Source organism: Pelodiscus sinensis, chromosome 20 (genome assembly GCF_049634645.1).
Source record: "Pelodiscus sinensis isolate JC-2024 chromosome 20, ASM4963464v1, whole genome shotgun sequence".
Taxonomy (NCBI): Eukaryota; Metazoa; Chordata; order Testudines; family Trionychidae; genus Pelodiscus; species Pelodiscus sinensis.
The window spans coordinates 11,909,587-11,933,118 of record NC_134730.1 but is presented as its reverse complement, the minus strand read 5'-3'; the positions used below and the strand labels follow the sequence as shown (position 1 = coordinate 11,933,118).

At 49.6% G+C, this 23,532-nt stretch overlaps 2 protein-coding genes across 5 annotated transcripts in view; one reads left to right on the top strand and one right to left on the bottom strand.

Annotated features, from left to right (window-relative positions):
* The window catches only part of CASKIN2 (CASK interacting protein 2), a 141,851-nt gene that overhangs the window by 105,970 nt on the left and 12,349 nt on the right, over nt 1–23,532 (bottom strand). For both annotated transcript variants that reach the window (XM_075903680.1, XM_075903679.1), the window contains one exon: nt 5,063–5,129. The gene's annotated coding sequence lies outside the window, so the exon portion shown is untranslated. The remainder of the gene's footprint in view (nt 1–5,062; nt 5,130–23,532) is intronic.
* Nucleotides 7,101–22,860, top strand: LOC102461607 (melanin-concentrating hormone receptor 1-like). Of its 3 annotated transcripts, XM_075903689.1 has the most exons (3): nt 7,101–8,497; nt 18,159–18,227; nt 18,578–22,860. In XM_075903689.1, coding segments are annotated over exons 2-3 (1,050 nt in total). In that variant the 5' UTR covers nt 7,101–8,497; nt 18,159–18,226; the 3' UTR covers nt 19,627–22,860. The 3 variants fall into 3 exon arrangements, with proteins under 3 accessions (XP_075759804.1, XP_075759803.1, XP_014435772.2); XM_075903688.1 differs by lacking the exon at nt 18,159–18,227; XM_014580286.3 differs by lacking the exon at nt 7,101–8,497 and having other exon boundaries at nt 13,682–18,227.

Genomic DNA, 23,532 nt, shown 5'->3' with positions numbered 1-23,532 from the left:
GCAAAAAGCTGCGATTGGTCCTAAGCTAAGAAACGAGCTCTCCTAGCAACTGCAAAGGACCCTGCAGTCAGAGACTCTGTGCAGCATCCTGAACTATCCCAGGAGTCGCTGCAGCTATTGGAGAATGGCGCGGAAATTCCAGGCAGCGGCTCTGGAACTCCAGAGGCCACGTTAATGTTCCCCGGGTTTGAAATGTCATTTCACAAGTGTATGTCACTGCTCAGCTCTTTGGGCCGTGAGGCTGCCAAGAGGAGAGGCTGAGAGCACAGACAGAGAGCCCCAGTGACAGAAGGGAGGCGATGGAGCTATGGACAGGGAGCGCACAGTGACTGTAGGGACATGGTGGACCCATGCATGGGGAGCCTCCCGTAACTACAGGAGGCAATGGAAGCACAGAGAATGGGCCAGTTGTATTCACTATGATTCACAATGCCACCAGCCCCCTCCACTGCAGCCCTGCATCTTAGCCCGGATGAATTGTCCTCCGAGAGCCCAGTTTCACAGGGTTTTATTCCAGGGGGCTGGAGAGCACCCCACCTTATCAGGAGCCCTCTTGCTGAGTCCCATGTGCCCTGGAAGCTCCTCTGCCCGCCATGCAGGGGCTAATCTCTGTTTGTCCTGCATGCACACGGGCTAGATTAGTGCCTGACATGAGCTCCATCCACCACCCTGGAGCAAAGTAGATTAACTCACGGTGCACCTGCCTCATGTGACCTTGTTCTCCAGGCCTGCTGATTAATGGAGCAGCTGCTTTTCTCTGCCAAGCTCAGGAAACATGCATTGCTGGGCTGGCTTGAGACAAAGAGAAATCTGGGTACCAGACACAGAGACTGGGCGTGGTCGGACACGTCAGCCTGGATGAGTGAGTTCTGCCATCTGGACCTTCTCACATGCACCTGTTCCACAAGTCCCTGTCTCCCACCCTAGCATCTGTCATGCTCTGGCCTCCTCCCATTCTATCCTCTGTGCATTCATCCCACTGCACCTTTCTCCTCTTCTCCCCATTCCCTTCACTCATGTTCCTGTTACCTGCCCCTTTCTCCCCCTCCCCCTTCTCAGGCATTGTCTCCTTCCCTTACTTAATGATCTTTGAATGAGACACTGAATGAGCTCCCAGTCACTAACCTTTTCCTGGCGTGTGCGAGAGCTACTGAGCAATGCCTGTGGCTCTGGGAAATGCAGAGAGTTCTGGCCAGACAGGGAGGCGGTGCCCATCAGAGCACTCTTCCAGGGACAGGATGGATCGCCAGTGAGACGCTGCTGCTCATTCTCTAGGACAGGGGGTCTCGTGACAATTTTTTGATGGCCTTGGAGATCAGCCACCCACTCTTGATGGTGGAAGCGCTGACACTTTCCCCTAAAATACTTAATTAACTTAAAAAAATATGCACCTCTATTAGCGCAGACTTGCTAGCTAGCTGGGAAGCTGTGAAAAGGGGTATTAATAAGCACAAGCCTCCTGCTGCCTGCACTGGGGTGGGTAACTGACGCAGCAAGCCCAGAGGTCCCTCAGCTATGACCTGCCAAGTCTAAAGGGGCCAGAACAACTTTAGCACTGGAAGGAATGTGGGAGGTGGGAGCCAAGGTGACGGGCAGGAGGGGGAGGGGATATTGAGTCCCATTGCCCTATGGCTAGAGCCCAAAGCCCCACAGCTGGAGCCTGACACTTTGGAAATGTGGGTCAGGGATTCACTGGCTGGCAGTTCCTGCAAACACCAAGGCACACGCAGGAGCAATTGGCAGGGGAGGGATCCTTACTTTGTCCCCTCTCTAGTCACTGCCAAGAGGTTAAAAAAGGGGGATAGAGAATAAGACCGAGGATATCTTACTGCCTCCATATAAATCCATGGTCTGTCCACATCTTGAATCCTGCATGCAGATGTGGTTGCTTCATCTCAAGAAAAGTATCTTAGCGTTGGAAAAAGTTCAGAAAAGGGCAACAAAAATGATTTGGGGTTTGGAACGGCTGCCATATGAAGAAAAATTTAAAAGACTGGGACTTTTCATCTTAGAAAAGAGGAGGCCAAGGGGGGTATGATGGAGGTCTATAAAATCATGACAAACATGGAGAAAAGGAATAAGGAAAAGTTATTTACTTGTTCTCATAGCACAAGAACTTGGGTCAACACATGAAATGAATAGGTAGCAGGATTAAAACAAACAAAAGGAAGTATTTCTTCACACAGCACACAGTCAACCTGTGGAACTCCTTGCCAGAGGATGTTGTGAAGACCAGGACTTTAACAGGGTTCAAAAAAGAGCTAGATAAATTCATGGAGGATAGGCCCATCAATGGTTATTAGTGAGGACGGGTAGGAATGGTGTCCCTAGCCTCTGTTTGTCAGAGGCTGGGAATGGTTGACAGGACTGGGATCACTTGATGATTCTCTGTTCTGTTCATTCCCTCTGGGGCACCTGTTGGAACATAGGATACTGGGCTAAATGGGCCTTTGATCTGACCAAGTATGGCAATTCTTATGTTCACTAATGGCTGTATTTGAGAAACGATGCTCGAGAGCCATATAGTGTGGGGCACAAGTTGCTTCATACTTACAGGGAGCTCTGGCAGGGGCAGGCCGTGAGGCTAGGCAAACTAGGCAGTTGCCTAGGGTGCCGCTGGCCCGGGTGCCCCGTGATGACATCATGGCTATTGACGGCCATGCAGGTGGGGGCGCCGATCGCGCCTTCTGCCTGAGGCGCCAGCTGCCGCAGCCGGCCTCAAGCCACTCCTGAGCTCTGGGGTGATAATTTGTCCCCCCGTTGCAGTTTTGGCTGGGGCACATTGCATTTTGCCTCCTTCTTAGCTCCCCCCATGTTGGAAATGAGCTATTTTCCCCATGGGCCTGAACATGGGTGTTGGATCAGCCCCCAACTGACGAGGGCCCCCCCCAGTTTTGCTTGAATCATCCCTGAGTGTGCATGAAGTGGACCCTTCAGACTAATGATGCAGGCTGGAAGAGCTCCAGCTTCGCTGCCTTCATTAAAACATCTCGCTTTCAGCTTCTTCCAACCTGGCTTTTGCAGAGATTGCTTGTTTGGGATTTTTTTAAGTGGAAATTATTTCTCTGCATGACCGAGACACACACACACAAGGAAGGATGGGAAGGGGTTCCTGGGAGATGAAAGAGCGGGGCTGTGGAGAGGGCTCTTGCTTTGTTATCCCCCTAGCTTGGCTTAGAAAGTCTTTTCAGAGGCTGGGTTTAATTGGCTAAGTTTTTCCTTGCTACTGAGCTGCTCTTCATAAAGGAAAGTGCGGCTCTTGAGTCTGGGCACGAGTCTCTGGTCTGCTAAGGACTCTGCATGCCATGTCAGTGGTGCAAAGTGGCATTCAATGGGTAGAGATGGTCCCTTGTGTGGAGGAACTACTGCCTACTGCTGGAAAGCAGACGGGAACAACTCTGCTAGTCGCTCCCTGCCCCGCAGCATAAAAGCAGGGATGAGCAGTTATAGAGAAAGAGCAGCTCTCAGCTCCCATGAAAACTTGGACACCGAAAGGGTAGGATTTGAATGTCAGGCCGCTGGGAATGCAGACAGTCCCCCATAGGATGCCTGAGGACAGAGCTTGGATCAAGACAGAAGCCCCCAAATAGCCAGGTATTGATCGCAGCAGTGTTGAATGTTAGTCACTTCACTTCCAAGCTAAATATACCACCACATGGCATCGTTATGTCAAGGCAATAGTTATAGGAAATACAGAGGCTAAGTGTACCCTGGTAACCTTAACCTGTCCAAATTACATTCATGGGCCCTTAATCTTTCGGTCTTACTGGTATGACACCACACATGCCCTGATCTCAGAACACCTCTGACACAGCCCATCCCTGTCTTTATGCTGGGAGTGGCTAGCATAGTTGCTTCTGCCTGCTTCCATCAAAGTCCTTCCCCCTTTCCCTGGTTTGGCCCATGATAAGTGAGAAGGGAAACATGCCTATCTAGTACTGTGGACCAATTGTGATAATGATGGCAGTGGGCTGGGGTGATAAATGTAATATATAATGGGCCCATTTCTGCCTTTAGATCTGCACCCACCTCTCTATGTGATGTCGACGGGCATTGCTCAGCTGTGCCATGGGGGTTCCTTACGCCTGTGACTCACTGGTGTCAGTCAGGAGCGCATCCCCTGGAGGTGGTAGTAGACCTTTGGTGTGGTGAGTGAAGAGAGACTCAGGCCTTCTGCATACAGTTGAAGAGGAGTTTGCTATTCCACCCCAAACTTTTGCTTGGCTGGAGTTTGCAGCATTCAGAACTGCAGTTGCCTCCTCGTTGTCTGTTCTGATAAATGGGAAGTAACAAGTACCCTGAGGCAGAACCTGCCTCCCTCAGGGCTCGCTGCTGCTGCTGCTACCGGATCCTGGTACAACCTTTGAATATCTTATCATGACAGCAGAATGGGTCTGTTTGCTGAGTGCATTTCTGTATCCCTCTCCTTAACAAGATATTTACAGCCATGGCAGCCTGGTGCAGGGAGGCCTCTCCAGCTACTTCTCCTTCCCTGTTATTCTTGGCTGCTCTTTTGTCTTTGAGATTCTTGACCCTTGCACAAGGAAAAGAAAGCTGCAGACACCACTTGCCTTGGCCTTTGGTTGGCTGTAATCAGCCCGAGGAGGCAGGGCATAAAGATCAAAGCCTCAAATTAGCAGTTTTAGATGAGAATAAGCAATGGGGCCAACCAGACTGTCTTAATCTTTCCTTTCAATAGCAAGAAAGTGGCAGTGAGAGAAGAGGTGATTTTCTGGGTTCAGATCAATGTCCCGTTTGCATTAATTATCTAGACATTCAGCTAGATAACAGGAAGTTTTAAGTGACTAATTAGCCAGCATCCATGCTTATAAAGGGATAGGGTTATTTTATTGCGAAGCTGAGGAAAAACTTAATTCCCTCTGAAAAGTTCATTAGGAATGCACAAAACCACATGATGCGGGGGAGAGGGTCTTGTAGCAAAGGGCAGACCTGGAGTTGGGAACACTGGGTTTGCACCTGGCCTCTGCCACAGATTCACTGCATGGCTCTACGCAAGTTACTTACCTTTTCAGTGTCTCATCTGTCAAGTGAAAATGCTTACCTACTTCCCAAGGGTGAGAGTGGCTAGATGGGTTGTGCAGGGCTTTGAGATTCTTGGCTAGAAGAGGCTGTAAAATGCAAAATATGAGCTATTACTCAGGGATTTCAAAATGTCCCCAGCTCAAATAGGATGAAAGTCAACCCTGTGCTGAGGGCCAATAGACTAGAAAAGCCTGATTTTGACAAGCAAGAGAGTGCATAACCCTTGTTCTGGTTTTCTACATATTTTACTTATAGTGCTCATTTTATAAGTGTAAAGGAAAAAGATTGTGATTATTACTTATACCATCAAACCTAGTCCTGCAAACCTTGACTCACACATGCCTAGTGATACCAGTGGGGTAATTATATTCATGAGGATTTTCAGGGATAGGCCCCTAACTAGTCTATAGAGTGCCAGTCAGAGTGGTATCTAAGTGCTAATACATATTTACAAGGTAAGAACAAATTTAAAAATTCATTTGCAAAACTGGCTGGAGAAATTGTAATAATTATTTTGCAACAGTCATGCCAGCATCTCCCCCAGGGCTTCTGGCAGTTTTGCTTACACTGCATAGTGGGACCTATTACAGACACAGGAAATGCAACTCCTCACTGATATGCAAGGTCCTTTCAGCTTTAAACTGTTGTTAAACCTACCAGATTTGTTTCCCAATAAAAGATTTTGCCTTTTAATGATTGTGGAAGTCTCCATTGTTCTTAGACATTCAAGGGTCTTTCCTCTATTTCCTGTGCCTTAACCTACTTCATTAGATTGGCAAGATGGCAGCCCCCTGTTAGGTTGTTAATTACTCTCACTCTTTTAATGTAAGGCACATTTTCACTGTGGTTTAATGACTCAATGTTCATTGTTATGAGAGAGAGAGAGTTTAACTCTTAGACTATATTTTCAGTTTCTACAACTGATTTCAATGGGAGTTTTGCCTGCAGGACTGGGATTTGGGTAAATCAGCACAATGCCCCTAGAAAGTGGCTGTCTCACAATGGACAGGCAGGTGGTAGCTGATTACAGCTATTGCTTCTACTGATGGGCTCTGAATTGTGCATGCAGCTAGTCTATGTTAACACATCTGATAGTTTTGTTATCCCATCTTGTCTTCCCCATTGGTTCAATCCACCTGCTATGGCTTGTCTTTTAGACTATAAACCCCATTTGGGCAAAGATTGTCATTTACTGCATATTTGTACAGAGTTTAGCACAGTCGGGTCCCAATGGTGGTGAAGCTGCAAGAGAAATGGTAAACAATACAACTTGGAATAATACCATACAAGGATGAGGTTGATGATAAAGCAAATTCAAAGCACAGCACCTCAGGTCACAAGCTATCATGCCTCAGGGACTCTGTTTGATGGGTGACCAGTAATGTTAGAGGCGTAAGTGCCCAAATAATGCTTTGCTTTGGAAGCCTGCTAAATCTTGTATGTCAAACTTCACTTTGTAGAAAAACTGGTGTCTGTTCAGAAAGCCGCTTCTTCCCTTGAGAAAGCTAAGTTAGACCTTAAAACTGGGCCTAGAAAAAGCTGTTTAAAGAAACATATCTACCTTCTGAAAAATGTCACTTTTGCATAAATTTAACCGATTCCACACATTCTCATATCACATTCCCACTGCTGGGAAGCATCCTGGGTCAAATTCTTATTCTCCACTCACTCACTCACACCAGAGAGACTACAGTGGAGAATTTGCCATTTCCTGCCTCCAGAGTCTTTCAGAGTGCACAACATGTTGGTAATGCATGCGTCACAGCTCCCTTTTAGTGGTTAATCCAATAGAGGATAACAACCTACTGCTGCTGCGGTGATATACTCCTTTAGCTTAAGGGATTGGTGAGGTCCAAGCTGTGATGCAAGGGTCAAACCTTGCTGAAATGACAATCCATCTATGAGTTAGGACAAATGCCTACCCAGGGACTGATTTTAAGAGATGCTGAGTTTTTGCAGCTCTCACTGACTTCAAGTAAAATCCCTTACACAGCACTTTTGAAAACAACCACTCAGCTGATCCACAATGGTACCAATGGAAAGAGTGGACATGCTAAAACTGAAGCCTACAAAAATAATTCCACATTCAGGAATCAAATCAATAAATAATTCACTAATACATGTTGAATTGATGACAAGGAGTATCTCAAATGTGTAATGAAACACACAGCCTGAGTCAGAGGGAGCTGGGGGGATCAGGAGATGAAAGGGCTGTTTGCACACCTTTCGGTGGGTAATTTGTTCTGGTGTCTTGACAGCTCAAAGCAGGGCTCTTTGAAATCTGTTACTGGCACTTGCTGTGACTCACTGATGGAAGGACTTGGTGTGTACGTGCTAGAGAAATCTATATCGCCTGCCCATTGCCTGCGGGGAGAGCAGAACAATCTAAAAGACAAAAACTGAGCCCATCAAACTCTCGGTGGTGTCCAGAAAATGACTCATTTACAACCAAGGGAGTAGGGCTAAGCTGAGCCTCAAGACACATGGGGCTCACCGCTCTAGTGACGTGGGCCGCTGCCTGAGCCGAGCTGCGGAACAGTCTGTGCAGGGTTGCCGATCAAGGAAGCGGAAAGCCGGGGTGACACCATGTGCTAATGTAGGGTTTCTCCGCTGGGGATCCTGACCCACGGGGAGGCTCATCAGGAACCCTTGGCAGGCGCTGCTGGCCACTCTGCCCGTCTCCAGCGGGTAACGGGGCAGGGGGGCCCAGCTAGGGGAGGGAACCAGCCAGTGTGTGGAAGGCGGGAGCATTTGGAGCCAGGCCCTAGCTGGGGGTCAGTCCTGGGGGAGAGTGGAGGGAAAGGAAATACACAAGGGGAGTGCAGGAGACACCCTCATAGGGGAGCTGGTTCCTTCCCCCCCGCATGCACCCCCGCCTGCTCCAAAGCCCAGAGCGGTTTGCGGGGGAGGAGGGGGGTAAGGAGCCAGGTTGACCAGGTGCCCCCCCAGCACCCCGCAGCGCCCCGCCCTAGAAGGAAGCGGCTGGCTCGCTGTTGCCTGGGCAGGACTCCCTCCACCCCCGCTCCGCCCCCGGCTGCCGGCGGCGCCGCTAGCCAGGCAGCGCCCCCTGCGTGGGGGCCGAAGTCAGCTGCTCGTTGATGTCAGTGCCGCTGCGCCCAGAGGAGGGGGCGGGCGAGCAGCCCCGGACTGGGCATCCAGCGCGCTGCGGCGGCGCGTGCGGGGCTGGTCCGCTAGGGGCTGCAGCTCGGCTGCCCGCTGGCGAGAGCAGCCGCCAGACCTGGGCTGCGGCTCCAGCCAGGGAGCTTGCTCTGTCCGCCGCCCCCCGGGGGGGCCTGCCCGCAGGGAGATGCCGGGGAGCGAGCAGGAGTCCCGGCGAGGCGAGGAATCCGGCTGAGGTTCGCCGCGTGGTTCCCTTCCTAGATGGCCCCGGAAAACTCTTCCCAGCCCCTGTGCGCCAGGAACTGCTCCGCCTGGGCTGCCCGGAACGGCTCCGGTAAGTGCGGCCGGGTCCGGCGGGCTCAGAGCAGCGGCTGGGGGAGCCCAGCGCCCGCCCCATCTTCCCGGTGGGCTATAACGCCCGGCGCTGCCGGGGCTCAGCAGAACTTGGCTTCGCCGGACCCGGCTCGCGAGCAGCTGCGGGGGGGGGGGAGAGATTTCTGCCCGCGGGGAGCAGAGCTGAGCGCCCCTCCAACCCCCTTGACCGCCCGCCCGGGCCCCGGCCCCGGGTAGCCACGCGGCCAGGGGCAGCGATTGTTACATTTCAGGACCAGCGGGCCGAACAGCTCCTGCGCAGCCCGCGCCGCTCCACTGGGGGCCGCTCTCCGGACCCCGCCGGGCTTGGTGCAGGGCACGGGGGGAGGTCGGGAGAAGTTGGATGCTGCGGCTGCAAAGTTCCCAGCAAAGATCCTTTTCGTAGTGCCAGGGGCTGCATCCCGCGGGATGGCTCTGCCCGCCGGGAACCCTCCGGACTCAGCGCGGTTTTGTCTTCTAACAATCGGGACTCCCCTGTTGAAACCCTCCACTGTTCTCGGAGCACAGGGCAGGAGTAACCCCTGGCGGGAGGTTGCAGTCTTGGCTTGCAGCGCCCAGCACAGTGGAGGATAAAGGCCACCTCGCTCTGACATGGGGGAACGAGGCGCAGAGAAGACAAGCCGTTTGGCTGGAATCACTCAACCCCTCTGGTGATGCTGAGAGCGAAGCCCGTGTTCTCAGACCTTTGCTCTATCCGCCGGGCCGTGCTCCCCCCTTCTAGTCATACCCAATACGGCTTATCCTGAGAAGAAGGCGAATAGGCTTGGTGCTCATCAGAGTACACTGCTGAGGCTCCATGGACTGAGGGAACCACAGGGCTCTACCGCAGCTGAGGCTCTGACCCTGACAGTAAAGAGCAAGGTTCTTCCAGGGGAAGTGCAACAACGTGTCAAGGGAGGTGCACGTCGTGTGGGTGATTTTAAAGAGCTCAGTCAGCACTAGGGAGCCGGGGCTCCTACAGAAAGACCATGCACGACTTGTAGGTGGGAATAAAGGGGAGCCGGAGCCCCCTTCCTAGGGCTGACAGCCAGGGCTCTCTTCCCACGCGCTCCCATCCTTCAGTGGGAGGCAGCCCAGGGTTGGCTCTCATCCCCGCTCCTTCCCAATCCCTCACCTGGAGGTGGCAGGGCTCCAGCTGTCAGCCACAGGATGGCAGCAGCAGCAGAGCAAAAGTTGGGGCAGCAAAGGGGCACAAAGTCTGTGTGAAAAGTGATATTGACAAACAAAGGACAGGACAGTTTAATACCTATTTGGACACTTTTGTTACAAGTACAAAATCGCCTTAGAGATAAAGCTCTACAGGCCAGGTCCTGTGACCCTCACTCAGACAAAACTTCCACTAATGTGAATGAGTGTTTTAGATCACAGGAGGAAATGTAGAGCCATCAACAGGGACAGTGGCACCAAATTGTAATCAATCCTGTTGCTACATAAGAAAGAAGTTGTCATAATTCTGTAGTGCATGGCCACTTGTACTTTCACTGGAGTCATGGAAATAGAACACAGGTCCTCCTGCACTAAAACTCACTACCTGCTTACTAAAGAATAATGTACACGGTAGCAGGACAAGGTCTAATTCACACAGCTGAGTTGTTCTGATTTGATTTAGTGGAGGGCATTACTGCACATCTCCACTAAGTTCATTGCAACACTTGGGGCTGTTCTGCACTGTGGCAGAAGATTGATCTAAGTCAGTGTTTCTCAGATGGTGTTCTGCAGAACCTTGGGGTTCCACGAAGTGAAAATAAGGGTTCTGCAAGAAAATTCCATTACAATAACATTTTATGATTAAAAAAATTAATATTTAAGCATTTATGAATTTTATTAAAAACAATTTTCATTTGTGTTGATCTCATGACCTTGTTTAGCATTTGTTTATTTTTATCCTTACTTATTTGTGGTCTACTTTTTCAGCTCCACATATAAGACTGTTATTAGGGATTCTGCAAAATTCTTTCAAGTTTAAAAGGGTCCTGTGGCCAAATCATATTGGGAAACATTTATCTCAGTTATGCAACTTCAGCTACCTGAATAGCATAGCTGAAGTCGACGTACTTAGATCTACTTACAGCAGTGTCTTCACTACAGTTGACTTGCCCCTCAACTCCCCTTTGTGCTTCAGGTGGAGGTGGAGTACAGGAGATGATGGGAGAGCAAGCGGAGGTTGACTTATCCTGTTTCTGTCTCTAGTAGACATGATAAATTGACCCTCCCTGGATCAGCCGCTGCCCCATTGATCTGGCCCATAGTGAAGACGTGCCCTTCCTAATATGGCCTTAAACACATTTCACTGACTCTTTTTGTGTGTCATTGGCTAAATTTTTCCCTTCATTCAACTGTCCTGCAATACAAACTGCACAAGTTGTCTGTATAGTCAGCATGGGATTTTTCAAACCAACCTGACAGCCTTCTTTGACAGGGTAACAAGACTTGTAGATGGGGGAAGCAGTAGATGTGGTATATCTAGACCAGTGGTCTCCAAACTTTTTACACCCAAGATCACTTTTTAAATGACAGAACAAGCCAAGATCTACCGCCCTGCCCCTTCCTTGAAGCCCCACCCCTTTCTTGAAGCCCCACCCTCTCTATTCTCCTCCTCTCCATCACTTGCTATCCCCAACCCTTATACTGCTGTTTTTTTCCCCAATTCTTCTGTAGGAAGAGGTTTTTCCAACATTTGGCCTGTCTAGACTGGACCAAGTGTCAGAAAAATCCCTTCTTTTGGAAGCCCCCTTATTCCTCGTGGAAAGAGGAATATAGGGGTGACCAAAAGATCATGTTTGCTCTTCCACTAAAAGAAGCGGAAGAACAAACGTATCCCTGGATGCAGAAGAGTTTTTCTGGGATATCTCCGGAATCCTGAAAAACTTCTGCAGTCTAGCCGTACCCTTGCTGGGTTGAGACAGGATGTGTAGGCTCTGGGGTGGGAATGAGGGATCTGGGTGTGGGAAGGGGTGAGAGGTGCAAGCTCTAGGAGGAAATCTGGATGCAGGAGGAGGTGGATAAGGGGACACTGACTCGGGGAGGCTGGGCAGTGTTGGGGTCAGATGTAGGGTCAGGGTACTAAACAAGCCACAGACTTCTGGATGTCAGGGTTCAGGAATTTGGGTTGGGGTATGTGAGGGGCTCAGGGCAGGTGGTTCCAGTGTATGATAGGTCCAGATCTAGGGTCTGGGGGGAAGGAGGATGCAAGAGTGTTATGATGCTGTGGCCAGATTGGGGCTTGGCCCCAACTGGGGGTTTGTTGGCCAGGCTTCATTTTTAAATAAAATACAATGTCAAACACAAACCCTGTGTCTACACTGGCCGCCTATTACGAAATAGGCATGCTAATGGAGCACTTGGGAAAAGGCAAATCCACGGGGGATTTAAATATCCCCCGCGGCATTTGCATTTTCATGGCCGCCGCTTTTTTCCGGCTTGGAGATAAGCCGGAGAAAAGCATCCAGACTGGCGCAATCCTCCGGAATAAAGCCCTATTCCGGAGGATCTCTTATTCCTACTTGCAAGTAGGAGTCTCCCCGCGGATTTGCCTTTTCCCAAGTGCTACATTAGCATGCCTATTCCGTAATAGGGGCCAATGTAGACGTAGCCAAACAGTTTCTGCATTGTCTTTATTTCTGAGAAGGGCAGGGAACCTGTTTTGAGTCAGGGGTCATTGACCCACAGAAAAGTCAGTTGCGGCCACATAAGTGAGATGCAAAAAAACCCTCCTTCAACCCCCCCCCCCCCCAAGCTTCACTAATGTGGCCCCAATTGTGTTGGTGGGAGCAGAGGACATGGTACTGGGGAAGGGTGCTAGCGGGTGCTGGGGCAGGGGACAGGGTGCCAGTGGGGACAGGTTTCTGCAGCAGGGGACAGGGTGGGTGGGGACAAAGTTCTGTGGCTGGGGACAGAGGAGTGGGGACAGAGTTCTGTGGCTGGGGAGTGGGAATAGGGGACAGGGGGCAGGGAAGAGGGAACAGGGGGCAGCGAACAAGGGGCAGGAAAGAGGGAGCAGGGGGTGCAGGGAGGGCAGGGACCAGGGGGCCGAGGGGCAGGGACCAGAGGGGGCAGGGGGCCGGGGGTCCAGTGGGGGCAGGGAGTCTCCTGCACCCACCTCCTCCCAGGATACCACCCCAGAGAGAAGCCGGCACGTGCCTCCTCTGGCCCCGACTTCCCCCTTCCACAGCGCAGGGTAACCCCCGCGCATGCCTGCCCTGGGGCTGACTCACCCCCCCCGTGGCACAGTGAAGCTGCCGTGCTCCTCCTCTGAGGACAACGCCCCCTCCTGCAGCGCGCCCAGCACTCCACAGACCTGTGGGAGGGGAGCAGACAGCGCACTTCCAGACCCCCCGGAAGTGGTGCGAAGCTGCAGGATTTCCGTCCACCCTGCTGGAAGCCAGCACTACCTCTATTGTCGCTGGAGGTAGGTAGTGGGGCTTCTCAGGGGTGGGAGGGAAAATGGGGGTGGGGGACCCGAACACCTTGCAATTGACTGGTCGAGGCCTCGCAATCGACTAATCAATCGCGATTGACCGGTTGGTGACCACGGATCTAGACTTTAGTAAGGCTTTTGATACAATCTTGCATGACTTTCTCATTAACAAACTAGGGAAATTCAACATAGATAGAGATACTATAAGGTGGATGAATAATTGTTCACAGAGAGTAGTTATCAATGGTTCATGGCCATGCTGGAAGGGCATAATGAGTGGGGTTCTGCAGGGATCAGTTCTGGGTCTATTTCTGTTCAATATTGGCATAGAATACACATTTAGGCTGTGTCTAGACTGGCAAGTTTTTCCGCAAGATCATCTGATTTTGCAGAAAAACTCGCCAGGGCTACGTCTACACTGGCATGAATTTCCGGAAATGCTTAAAACGGAACAGTTTTCCGTTATAAGTATTTCCGGAAAAAGAGCGTCTACATTGGCAGGCTGCTTTTCCGGAAAAGCCCTTTTCCGGAAAAGCGTCTGTGGCCAATGTAGACGTGCTTTTCCGGAAAAAAAGCCCCGATCATCATTTTCGCGATCGGGGCTTTTTTCCGGAAAAGACTACTGTGCTGTCTACACTGACCCTTTTCTGGAACAGTTTTCCGGAAAAAGGACTTTTTCCCGAGTGGGAGCAGCATCGTTTTTCCGGAAAAGCAGCTGATTTCTTACAGTAAATCGTCACTGCTTTTCCGGAAATTCAAGGGGCCAGTGTAGACAGCTCACAGCTTATTCCGGAAAAGCGGCTGCTTTTCCGGAATAAGTGGCCCAGTGTAGACACAGCCCAGCTGTCTACACTGGCCACTTGAATTTCTGGAATTTTGCAGAAAAGCATTCTGCCAATCTAGACGCGATTTTTCCGAAAATGCTTTTAATGGAAAACTTTTCCATTAAAAGCATTTTCGGAAAATCATGCCAGTGTAGACGTAGCCTTAAGAGTTTGCAAACGATACGAGGCTGGGTGGGGGTGCAAGTGCTTTGGAGGATAGAGTTATAATTCAAAATAATCTGGACAAACTGGAGAAATAATCTGAGGTAAATAGGAAGAAATTCAACAAGCACAAATGCAAAGTACCCCACTTAAGAAGGAACAATCAGTTGCACACACCAAATTGAGAAATAACTACCTAGGAAGGAGTACCACTGAAAGGGATCCAGGGGTCATAGTGGACCACAAACTAAATATGTCAACAGTGTAAGACTGTTGTAAAAAAAGCAAACATCATTCTATGGTGCATTAACAGGAGTGTTATAAGTAAGAAACAAGAAATAATTTTTCCACTCTACTCCATGCTGATTAAGCTTCAACTAGAATATTGTGTCCTTAATTGGGTACCACATTTCAGGAAAGATTTGGACAAATTGGAGACAGTCCAGAGATGATCAACAAAAATGATTTGTCTAGAATACATGACCTTTGAGGGAAGGTTGAAAGAATTGGGTTTCTTTAGTCTGGAAAAGAGAAGACTGAAAGCAGACATGATAACAGCTTTCAGGTACCTAAAAGGTTGTTACAAAAGGAACAGAGAGAAAAATTATTCTCCTTAGCTTCTGATGATTGGATAAGAAGCAATGGGCTTAAATTGCAGCAAGGGAGGTTTAGTTGAAAAAAACTTCCTAACTGTCAGGGTGATTAAGCACTGGAATAAATTGCCCACGGAGCCTCATTGGAGATTTTAAAGAGCAGGTTAGATGAACACCTGCTAGGGATGGTCTAGATCAGTGTTTCTCAACCTTTTTATTTTATAAAGTACCCATTTAAAAAAAATTATAAGTACCCCCAGTCTAACCCAAGGCCCACCCCTCCCCCAGAGCCAGGCAGCCCCACGCACTTCTCCCTCCATGCACTGGGGTGCATGCGCAGAGTAGCTGTAAACTCCAGGCACGCGGCTCTGAAAGACAGTCAAACGTTCCCTTGAAGGCAGTTGCCACTGCCCCTTTCCCAAATCCTGTACATTTTGGGTATGTCTAGACTACATGGCTCCATCGACGGAGCCATGTACACTAGTTTACCTGGCATAGGCAAAGAAGCAGGGATTTAAATAATCCTCACTTCATTAAAATAAACATGGCCGCCGCACTGTGCCGACGATCAGCTGATCCGGCACAGCGCGGTAGTCTAGATGTGGATCAGTCGGCTGGGGAAGCCTTTGCTGACTGATCCCTTATGCCTCATGAAACGAGGCTTACAGGATCGGTCAGCCATGTAGTCTAGACATACCCTTTTTGTGGTTTAAAAAAGCCAGCCAGACTGGCAATTTAACATGAGAAACGAGGACATGTCTGGGAAAACCCGGATGTATGGTAACACTACCTTTGAAGTGCCCACTCCCGCCACTCGGTCCTGCCTCGGTGGCTTGTCTGCAGGGAGCAAGTGGCTCACCAGCACTGGGCTCGCCAGTGGGGCTGTGCGCTCCCACCCCAGCCTGGTGCCCCCCTAGCATGGTCCCTGGGGCCCCTGCCCCCCTGCTCATCCCTCATTACGCTACTGGCCAAACCCTCCCCCTCAACTTTGAACTTTGGGTCTCACTGGCACTGCCACTGCTGCAGCCACGCGCTTTTCCCACCAGGCACTGGGGCACGAGCGCAGAGTGGCTGTTAACATCTGGGTGCATGGCTCCGAACATTCAATTTGACAGGCATGTGCTGCTGCCCCCTCCCTGATCCCCTTTACAGGGCAAAATCCTGGACATATTTTGCCAAATTTCACTTGTGTTGATGTACATCCCAGACTTCTCTCGCGTACCCCTAAGGGTACACATACACTGGTTGAGAAACACTGGTCTAAGCCACTGGCGGACTGCCAGATAGGTTGTTTACCTTGCATCTGCTGGTACAGTCTCTGGTAGATCCCATTGGCCGTGGTTCATTTTTCCCAGCCAATGGTGGCTTGCCAAGGGTTTACCCTTGCAAACTGGATGCCCACCACTGTTTTAGATTGTGCTTGGTCCTTCCATAAGTGTAAAGGACTTGACTTGATGACCTCTTCAAATTCCTTTCAGTCCTGTGATTCTATACATACAGTCCTCCATCCCAGCATGGGCTGCTTTTTAGCTGTGCTTTAAATATAAAGTTTGCAAAGCTCTTCGGGATCTTTCAGGATGATAGGAGCTAGATAAATATTTTTTTTATGTGAGGCCGTTGTGCTGATACAAACTTTGCTATCAGCTTATTTGTGCTTGTACCAAACATTACAAAACCACCACGAGCACTTTCAAAGCCTCAGTGGTACACCAGCAAAGTACACTATATTAAAACTCCCAGCCAATTAAATAATGTTTTAATAACACAATCCTGTTTCTGTAAGAGGGGAGTAGGGGTGAGGGGGCACCCTCATACTAGCTCCTACATAGCAGCTTGGGGGGAAAGTCTTATTCATCCAGTCTCCTACCTCCAGACCCTGGGAAAGAGGGAGGCCAGTTTGTGGATGCTCCAGAGATGTGTAGGCTTGATCATGTGGGAGCAACAACAGATCTCAATTGGGTTCCAATGGCAGACTGTTAGTTAAAGAACAGCTGTAGAGCACAGGGTTTTACTTGGGGATTAATGACCAACCGGGAGGAACTGATATACTTCAAGCACAGCCATGACAGGGGCTATTAAGCTCAGTGGGTTGTTAATCCCCTAGAAACAGCCTGTGCCAAAATTATTTCTATTATGAGCTGAACATTGTAGGTAGGGGTATATGTGCTTGCAGGGAAATCTTACAGGCGTGTGGATTTTTTTTCTTATGGATAATATATTTTCAGTTGATTTGGACAGAGTGTTCCTAAAACATCAGCCAGACAAAGCCTCACTATTCATTTCAATTTCTAACCCAAAGCAGATGAAGCAGCAGGGGGCTGTCTTTGCTGGAGATACAAATATGAATCCTTTGCAAACCAGTCTGCTTTACCTGTGACAATGCTCTTCCTGTCAGTGACTGATTGGTTGCTTTCTGTCAACTGTGCAGATGCTCGAGATAGGATGCCTATGTTTAGAGACTCAAAATGTTCCTATCTGGCTTTGTTTATGATTAATTCTGAGGCTTCCCATTGTCAAGAGCAGAGCAGCACCAAGGACTCGTCACTTCTCTGCTCCCTAGAACACAAACGTGACACGACCGATGTGGAAAAGTCTGTTTTGCTAGTCTTGGCTCTGAGCCTTCTCTCTGATCCCCCACCCCTGGTGTAAATGTGGAGTTAGTTCACTGACTTCTGTCAAGTGAATCCAGATTTACTCTGCTGCAACAGACAACAGTTTGAACTTGAGTTTTAACTGGCCATCAAGTGGGTATCTACTGTTCAGAGGAAGCGAATACTTGATGAAAAATCTCATGACATATTTGCTAGTTTTTATTTCTCCGGGTTCTATTGTACATGTCCCCCACTTTCTCCATATGCTAGATCTCTGCAGGAACAAGTTGTTAAGGAGACAGAAGAAGAGAATAATTGAAAAGTGTTCCCAATTAAAATCAGTTGGAATAATCTGCAATTCAATGAGAGCCAGTCCCAGGGAGGGCTTGGGGGTGCTAGAACTGCAGTGCATGTCATTTCTTCAGGCACACAAATAATTTACACAATGACTTCCCATGGAAACAATATACCCCATAGGAGAGAAATAATGAAATGAAATGCGATTTGCCTCAGCTGGAGACTTTTCTCTTTGCACATGTGGTACATGGCGCTTCCTGACAAGACAGAGAGCTCAGCAAACACTAACTCCGATTTGGGATGTCACGCGGCGAAATCGGGTTTTCATTGTCATTCGGCCTTTAACCTACAGAGACTAGAGTCTAAATCCGATCTATGTAATAAGTGAACATGAATTTGGTTATCTGGGCCTAATGCTAGTGAATGCTTTTCAAAGGTGCCGAGCAGCTACTGCTCCCCTTGACTTCAGCTAGGTTCTCAGCATTGCCATAAATCAGGTGCCTAAATATGGACTTGGGCCTAATTTTAGGCACCCACTTTTGAAAACCTTGGCCTTCGTATTTAGGAGAAACTTTAAAGGCCTCTTGCTTGAGGTAGGTCAGAACAAAGGGCTTGTCTTCACTACACAGTGGATCCGGATGTACACTGCAGTGATCAATCCACTGGTGGTCGATTTATCGCTTTCTGCTTAGACACGATAAATTGATCTCTGAGCACTCTCCTGTTGGTACTCTGCCAGGATGAGAAGAGTAGCTGGAGTCAAAGGGAGAGCAGCCCTCACTGACCCCACTGCATGGAAGACACCACAGTAAGTACATCGACTTCAGCTACACTATTAGCTCAATGGGGGGATGGTTAGTGTGTAGACAAGCCCTGAGATACATTGCCATAGCTTTCCCAAGTCATCACTGAGGTATGTTATGGGGATGCTTACATGGCAAAGTGGATGCAAATGAGAAGGTAAGCTGGTGTGCCACGTGCATTGGGCAGGGCAGGAAAAGATTTGCATTACCCCTAATTTAGTGTCCTCATGGACAATTTTGGAATTTCTTAAACCCATCTCTGGGCTGAGGTTGGACCCAGCTGTGCAGGGGTATTGACACAGTAGGGTCTGAAGCCCAGGCTGTCCGGACTCATGGTTCTGGTTTGTTTTGGCAGTGGCAGAAAAGGCAGTCCCCTACACCAATGTGATCATGCCTAGTCTGTTCGGCATCATCTGCTTCCTGGGCACCGTCGGGAATCTCATCGTCATCTATACCATCGTCAAGAAGAAGAAGCTGAGGTGCAAGCAGACCGTGCCCGACATCTTCATTTTCAACCTCTCCATTGTGGACCTCCTCTTCCTGCTGGGCATGCCTTTCCTCATCCACCAACTCCTGGGTAATGGCGGCTGGTATTTCGGGGCTCCTTTGTGCACCATCATCACCGCCTTGGACACTAACAGCCAGATCACCAGCACCAACATCCTGACTGTGATGACCCTCGACCGTTATCTGGCAACCGTCTACCCTCTGAAATCCACCTCTGTCCGGACGCCATGCGTAGCGGCCTTAGTCATCTGTTTTGTGTGGCTCCTTTCCTTCCTGATCATCATTCCCGTGTGGATGTACGCAGGCCTGATGCCTCTGGAGGATGGGACTGTCCGCTGTGCTCTCTTGCTTCCCAATCCCGAGACTGATGTCTACTGGTTCACGCTCTACCAGTTCATGCTGGCCTTTGCAGTGCCACTGATTGTCATCTGTGTTGTTTATTTTAAGATCCTCCAGCACATGGCTACCACCGTGGTCCCTCTACCCCAGAGAAGCCTCCAGGTACGGACCAAGAAAGTCACCCGCATGGCAGTCGCCATCTGCTCTGCCTTTTTCATTTGCTGGGCGCCCTTCTACATCCTCCAGCTGGTGCATCTCGGCATTGACACGCCTTCTGTTGCCTTCTTCTATGCCTATAACTTCGCCATTAGCTTGGGCTATGCCAACAGCTGCCTCAACCCCTTCCTCTACATCGCCCTGAGTGAGACCTTCAAGCGCCAGTTCATGGTGGCCATCCGTCCTGCCAAGGAGCAATTCCGCAACAGTAGTTCCATCCACAACAACAGTGCAACCGAAGCCAGTGTGTGCCTAAAGCTGGCACCAGAATCCACTCAGCAGACTCAGTTTCTGGAGGACTTTTCCCCACACACGCTGCCTGTGACGGTTGCTGTTCACTAGGAACTCAACTGTCACTCCCAAGGATGGTGTTGGGAGGTCTTTTCTGGGGATGACACAAAGTACGGAGGGCTGTGGAGAAGAAGGGGCTTCTGACAACTCTTAGTGAAGTGCATGGACTACAGGCTCCCACTTTGGAGACTCGCAGTGGAGTCCCCTCTCACTGCAGGGCTCTGCATTCAATCTGCCCCTGCTCCAAGAGCTTCAGTATAACTGCTTCCTTGGCCCCCTGAGGAGCCACCTGGGATCTCCTTTTTATTTCACACAAAGCACTGGGATCCTCTTGGAGAAGAAAGGGGGAGAGAGGCAGAAAAGAAGAGAGAAAAGTCGTCAGACGGTATTTTGTTGGCACTGACGAGCAAAGGCCAGACCAGCTGTTAGCAAGAGGATCCCAACTGGGTCCTTGCTGTTTGACCATAGTTTCTGGGAAATAAACTGATCTGGACCCTCTTGCTCTAAGACTTGAACCTCATTAAAAAAGGGAGTGGTTAGAAAACTGATCTAACTGAGGCCTATGCTTAAATCCCAGAAGCAAAAAGACAAGGAAATGCTCAGCAAAGCAGCCTTCAAAGTGCCTGAGGAACAAGCTCAAAAGCATTAGCGAGGGAACTCCTGCAGTCAGTTGCCTTGCCAAGAGCCTCTGGACTTCGTGGTGAAGTCCTAACGTGCCTGCGGTGAGCTATGCTGCTTGGCCGGCCTATGAATATTCAGAAACTGGATGCTGGGGCCTTGACAAGACGTCTCTCTATATTTGCAAGCAAAATCAGGCCCTCTGGCAGAGCGCGGCTGTACCGATTGTACTGCTTCAAGGCATTTCACACAGCTGAGCAAAGCTGCTGCTCCTTACACCTGATCTGTAGATAGTCGTCCAGTTGAGCCTGCTTCCTTCATGCTGCTCCTTCAGACTCCTTCTGTGCCTGTCAATCTGCATGTTCATTAGGGACCGTCACAGGCGGCTTTTTAAAGATTCCTCCAAACAAGCCAGCGTGCACAAAGGCAGATGTGTAGAGAAAGAGAAGGTGAGACAGTCGTGCTGAGAAAATGCAGCTGCTTAAGGGACTTCCAGAGGATAATGATGATACTACCAATTAAAACCAAAATGTCCGTACATTCTGTGAGGTACTTTCACCTATTAGAGGGGTTTAACAGGAGGCATGGATCAGCAAAGTGCTGGGGATTACACTGTCAGGAAAGTCTTAAGATGCTTGTTAAACAAGGGACTATTGTGGATGTGTTTGTTGTAGAAGAAACATTACGACCAGAGTGTTTCTCACACACACACACACACACACCATGCTTAGGTTTTGAACCTAGGGCCTCCTGCTCCCAGAGCAAGACTCATAGCCCCTAGTGCAACAAGCATAGATTCTCATATTCACATACTCATCCATGCAACTACACACAGCCAGTCACACACAACCACAAACATTCTTCAGAAACCATGCATACATTTGTAGGCACGTGTGTGTACAGAAGTACACAAAACACATTCACCTATAGCCACATGCACAAGTACACATATAGGCAACCCCACATAGACACACAGTTATTTCTCTAACTACATGCACTAGTGTAAGCACACACAGATCCCATGACCGTACTGTAGTCTCCCAATATTGTCCTCTGCCCTTGGAGGATAAATCTAGGTAGCTAGGCAATCAACTGTAACATACTCTTTCCTCTTCTGATCTTTGTCCCCAGAAGAGATCTTTGTCTTGACAGCATGGAATTCAATTCACCTGTGTAGATGCTAAAGGGAACTTTTGTTGTGGTTACTCACAATGTACCCTCTATTTTTTTCCATCCATGTGCAGAATAAATTTTAAGTACACCCATGCATGTGCAGATGTGCACCACCAATAGAAACATATGCTGCTGGCTGTGGGCGCTTTGAAAGAGCCAGGCATTTCCCATATGGCTCTGAGCATCTGAATCTCTCCTGGGCGGCCAGCCAAGCGCTAAGCTTACAGGGAACACTGGTTACTTGCCCTTTTTGGACAATAACTTCCCTGAAGAGGCAGGAGCAAGAGCTAAGGAACAGGGTTTGGGGTTTGCTAAGGAGTCTTGTTCCTCTCATGAAGGGTGAACAGATCCGGCACGACCCTCCATTTGGGTCAGGAAATGGGAAGGAGGAAGGGTGGTGAGAGGGGGTAGCCAATGAAGATTGGTTCCAATTCATTCTGGTAAATGGAATTGATTGAGCGAGGAGAGTTCTGGGAAGGGGTGAACATGGAGACCAAACTACCCCAAATCCCCCAAGCAGCTGCTCATCTTCCCTTCAGTCCGGGCCAGTGCCCCACGCCCTGCTAGGCGAGCAGGTCTCCTTACGGCTCCTTTCTTCCCACACCAGGCGTAAAACAAAACGTCCCTCACTCCCCTGGTCAGTCGGGGCTGGGCCTGTGGTGGAGGCCGCAAGTTCAGCGTCCGAGGCAGGAGTGTGTGGTGTCACTGGGTAGCATCTCCTGGGTATTAGAGCCTGGATGGGTTCCAAACTGCAATGGGCCCCAGGTGGCTCCGGCTCCACTCTGGTTGCTGGAGAAGGGAGAACAGGGTTAGGTCGGGGACTAGTTCCCTGTCCCCTCTGGATCTGCGGCCAGAGAGGGAGCTGAATCTGCCCCGCTGATTATGGAACTTGCAGGGGATGCAAGGTCCCACCTGGAGAGCCTGAATCACAGACAGGAGAGGTGGAGAAGACCTGTTAGAGGCTGCTAGTACAGCACTCTGAGGCAAAAGCAGGGTTTCCTATGGCCTGTACTTAAGGGCTGGCTGTGATCATTGAGAATTTCTGAATGAGGCTCCTTGGATGGAATCGTACCAGCTGCAAGATGCAGGAACTGTGGTGGGTGTAAGCAGGGGGACAGGGACGGGGACTCTCCACAGACAGATGGAAAACCAAATCAAGGTAAGGGAGGGGATTCCTTGAATTGTTGGGTGAATCAGAGGTGTTGGTCCTTGAAGGCTGGCAGAATCTCTACTGCAAGAGTCGGGCATTTCCGTACGGCTCTGAGCAGACAGCACAGACCTCTCCAGGGATTAAGGCCCAGAGAGTTTAAATTGAGAGGATTTCCCCAAAGCGCCCTGCATACGCTACAAACCTGTGTGGCTATCTGTCTGCAAAGCGTGAGCTGGATGTATCTGCGGGGCTGAAGGCCTCCTGCGTGTTTCGTGCCGCCGGTATTTGGCTCTCAGAGAGTATCATGTTGTTATCTCGTGTACAATAAAGACGTTTGTGCTTGAGATGGTTGGCTCCAGGCCCATACTAGTCTGAGCCCGCACTACGGGCCCAATACCGTTGAACACTTGGTATTTCTCACCGTAGGCTGGACAACGAGTCAAAACTGTCAGAGGCTCTGTGAGCATGTGCAAGGCCCATGCCGTTTCCAAGGCATAACCACATCACATAGAACTGTAGCTCTCTGTGAAATGTCACTTTCAATGTCTTTGGTGGAATTCTTTCTCCTCTTCCCGCCTATTCACATATGGGCCTGATCCTGCAAGGGACTGGGCCCTTGCAGGGTGTTGAACCTGCGAAGTTGAACACCCCTTAACTCACATGGAAATCAAGGGAAATACACTGTACTTCTTTCTGAGATCAGGCTTCTTTCTAGGATCAGGCTGGGATTCCCAGCAGCAGCACTCCTCATACCTATTTTAAAACCAGTGCTTACAGGCGGTTTGAACGTGGCTGTTCACCTCAATGGGATTCAGACACAATTTGACTGGTCGGCATAAGCATTTGAAGAGGTGGCTCCCACAATTCATACTAGGAGGGAACATTTCCAGTAGAGGTGGGGAAAAAAATTGGCTGGATAGTAAAGTTTGCCCAAAAAAATTGTTTTCTGGAGACCAAAACTATTGATGAATTTGGGTTGGATTTGACAATCAGTTTTGGCTGGATAAAAAATGAGG

Coding starts and splice junctions, on each gene's coding strand:
- LOC102461607 (XM_075903688.1), top strand. CDS start 8,425: ATGGCCCCGGAAAACTCTTCCCAGCCCCTGTGCGCCAGGAACTGCTCC. Junction 8,498..18,577: donor GGCTGCCCGGAACGGCTCCG/GTAAGTGCGGCC, acceptor TTGTTTTGGCAG/TGGCAGAAAAGGCAGTCCCC.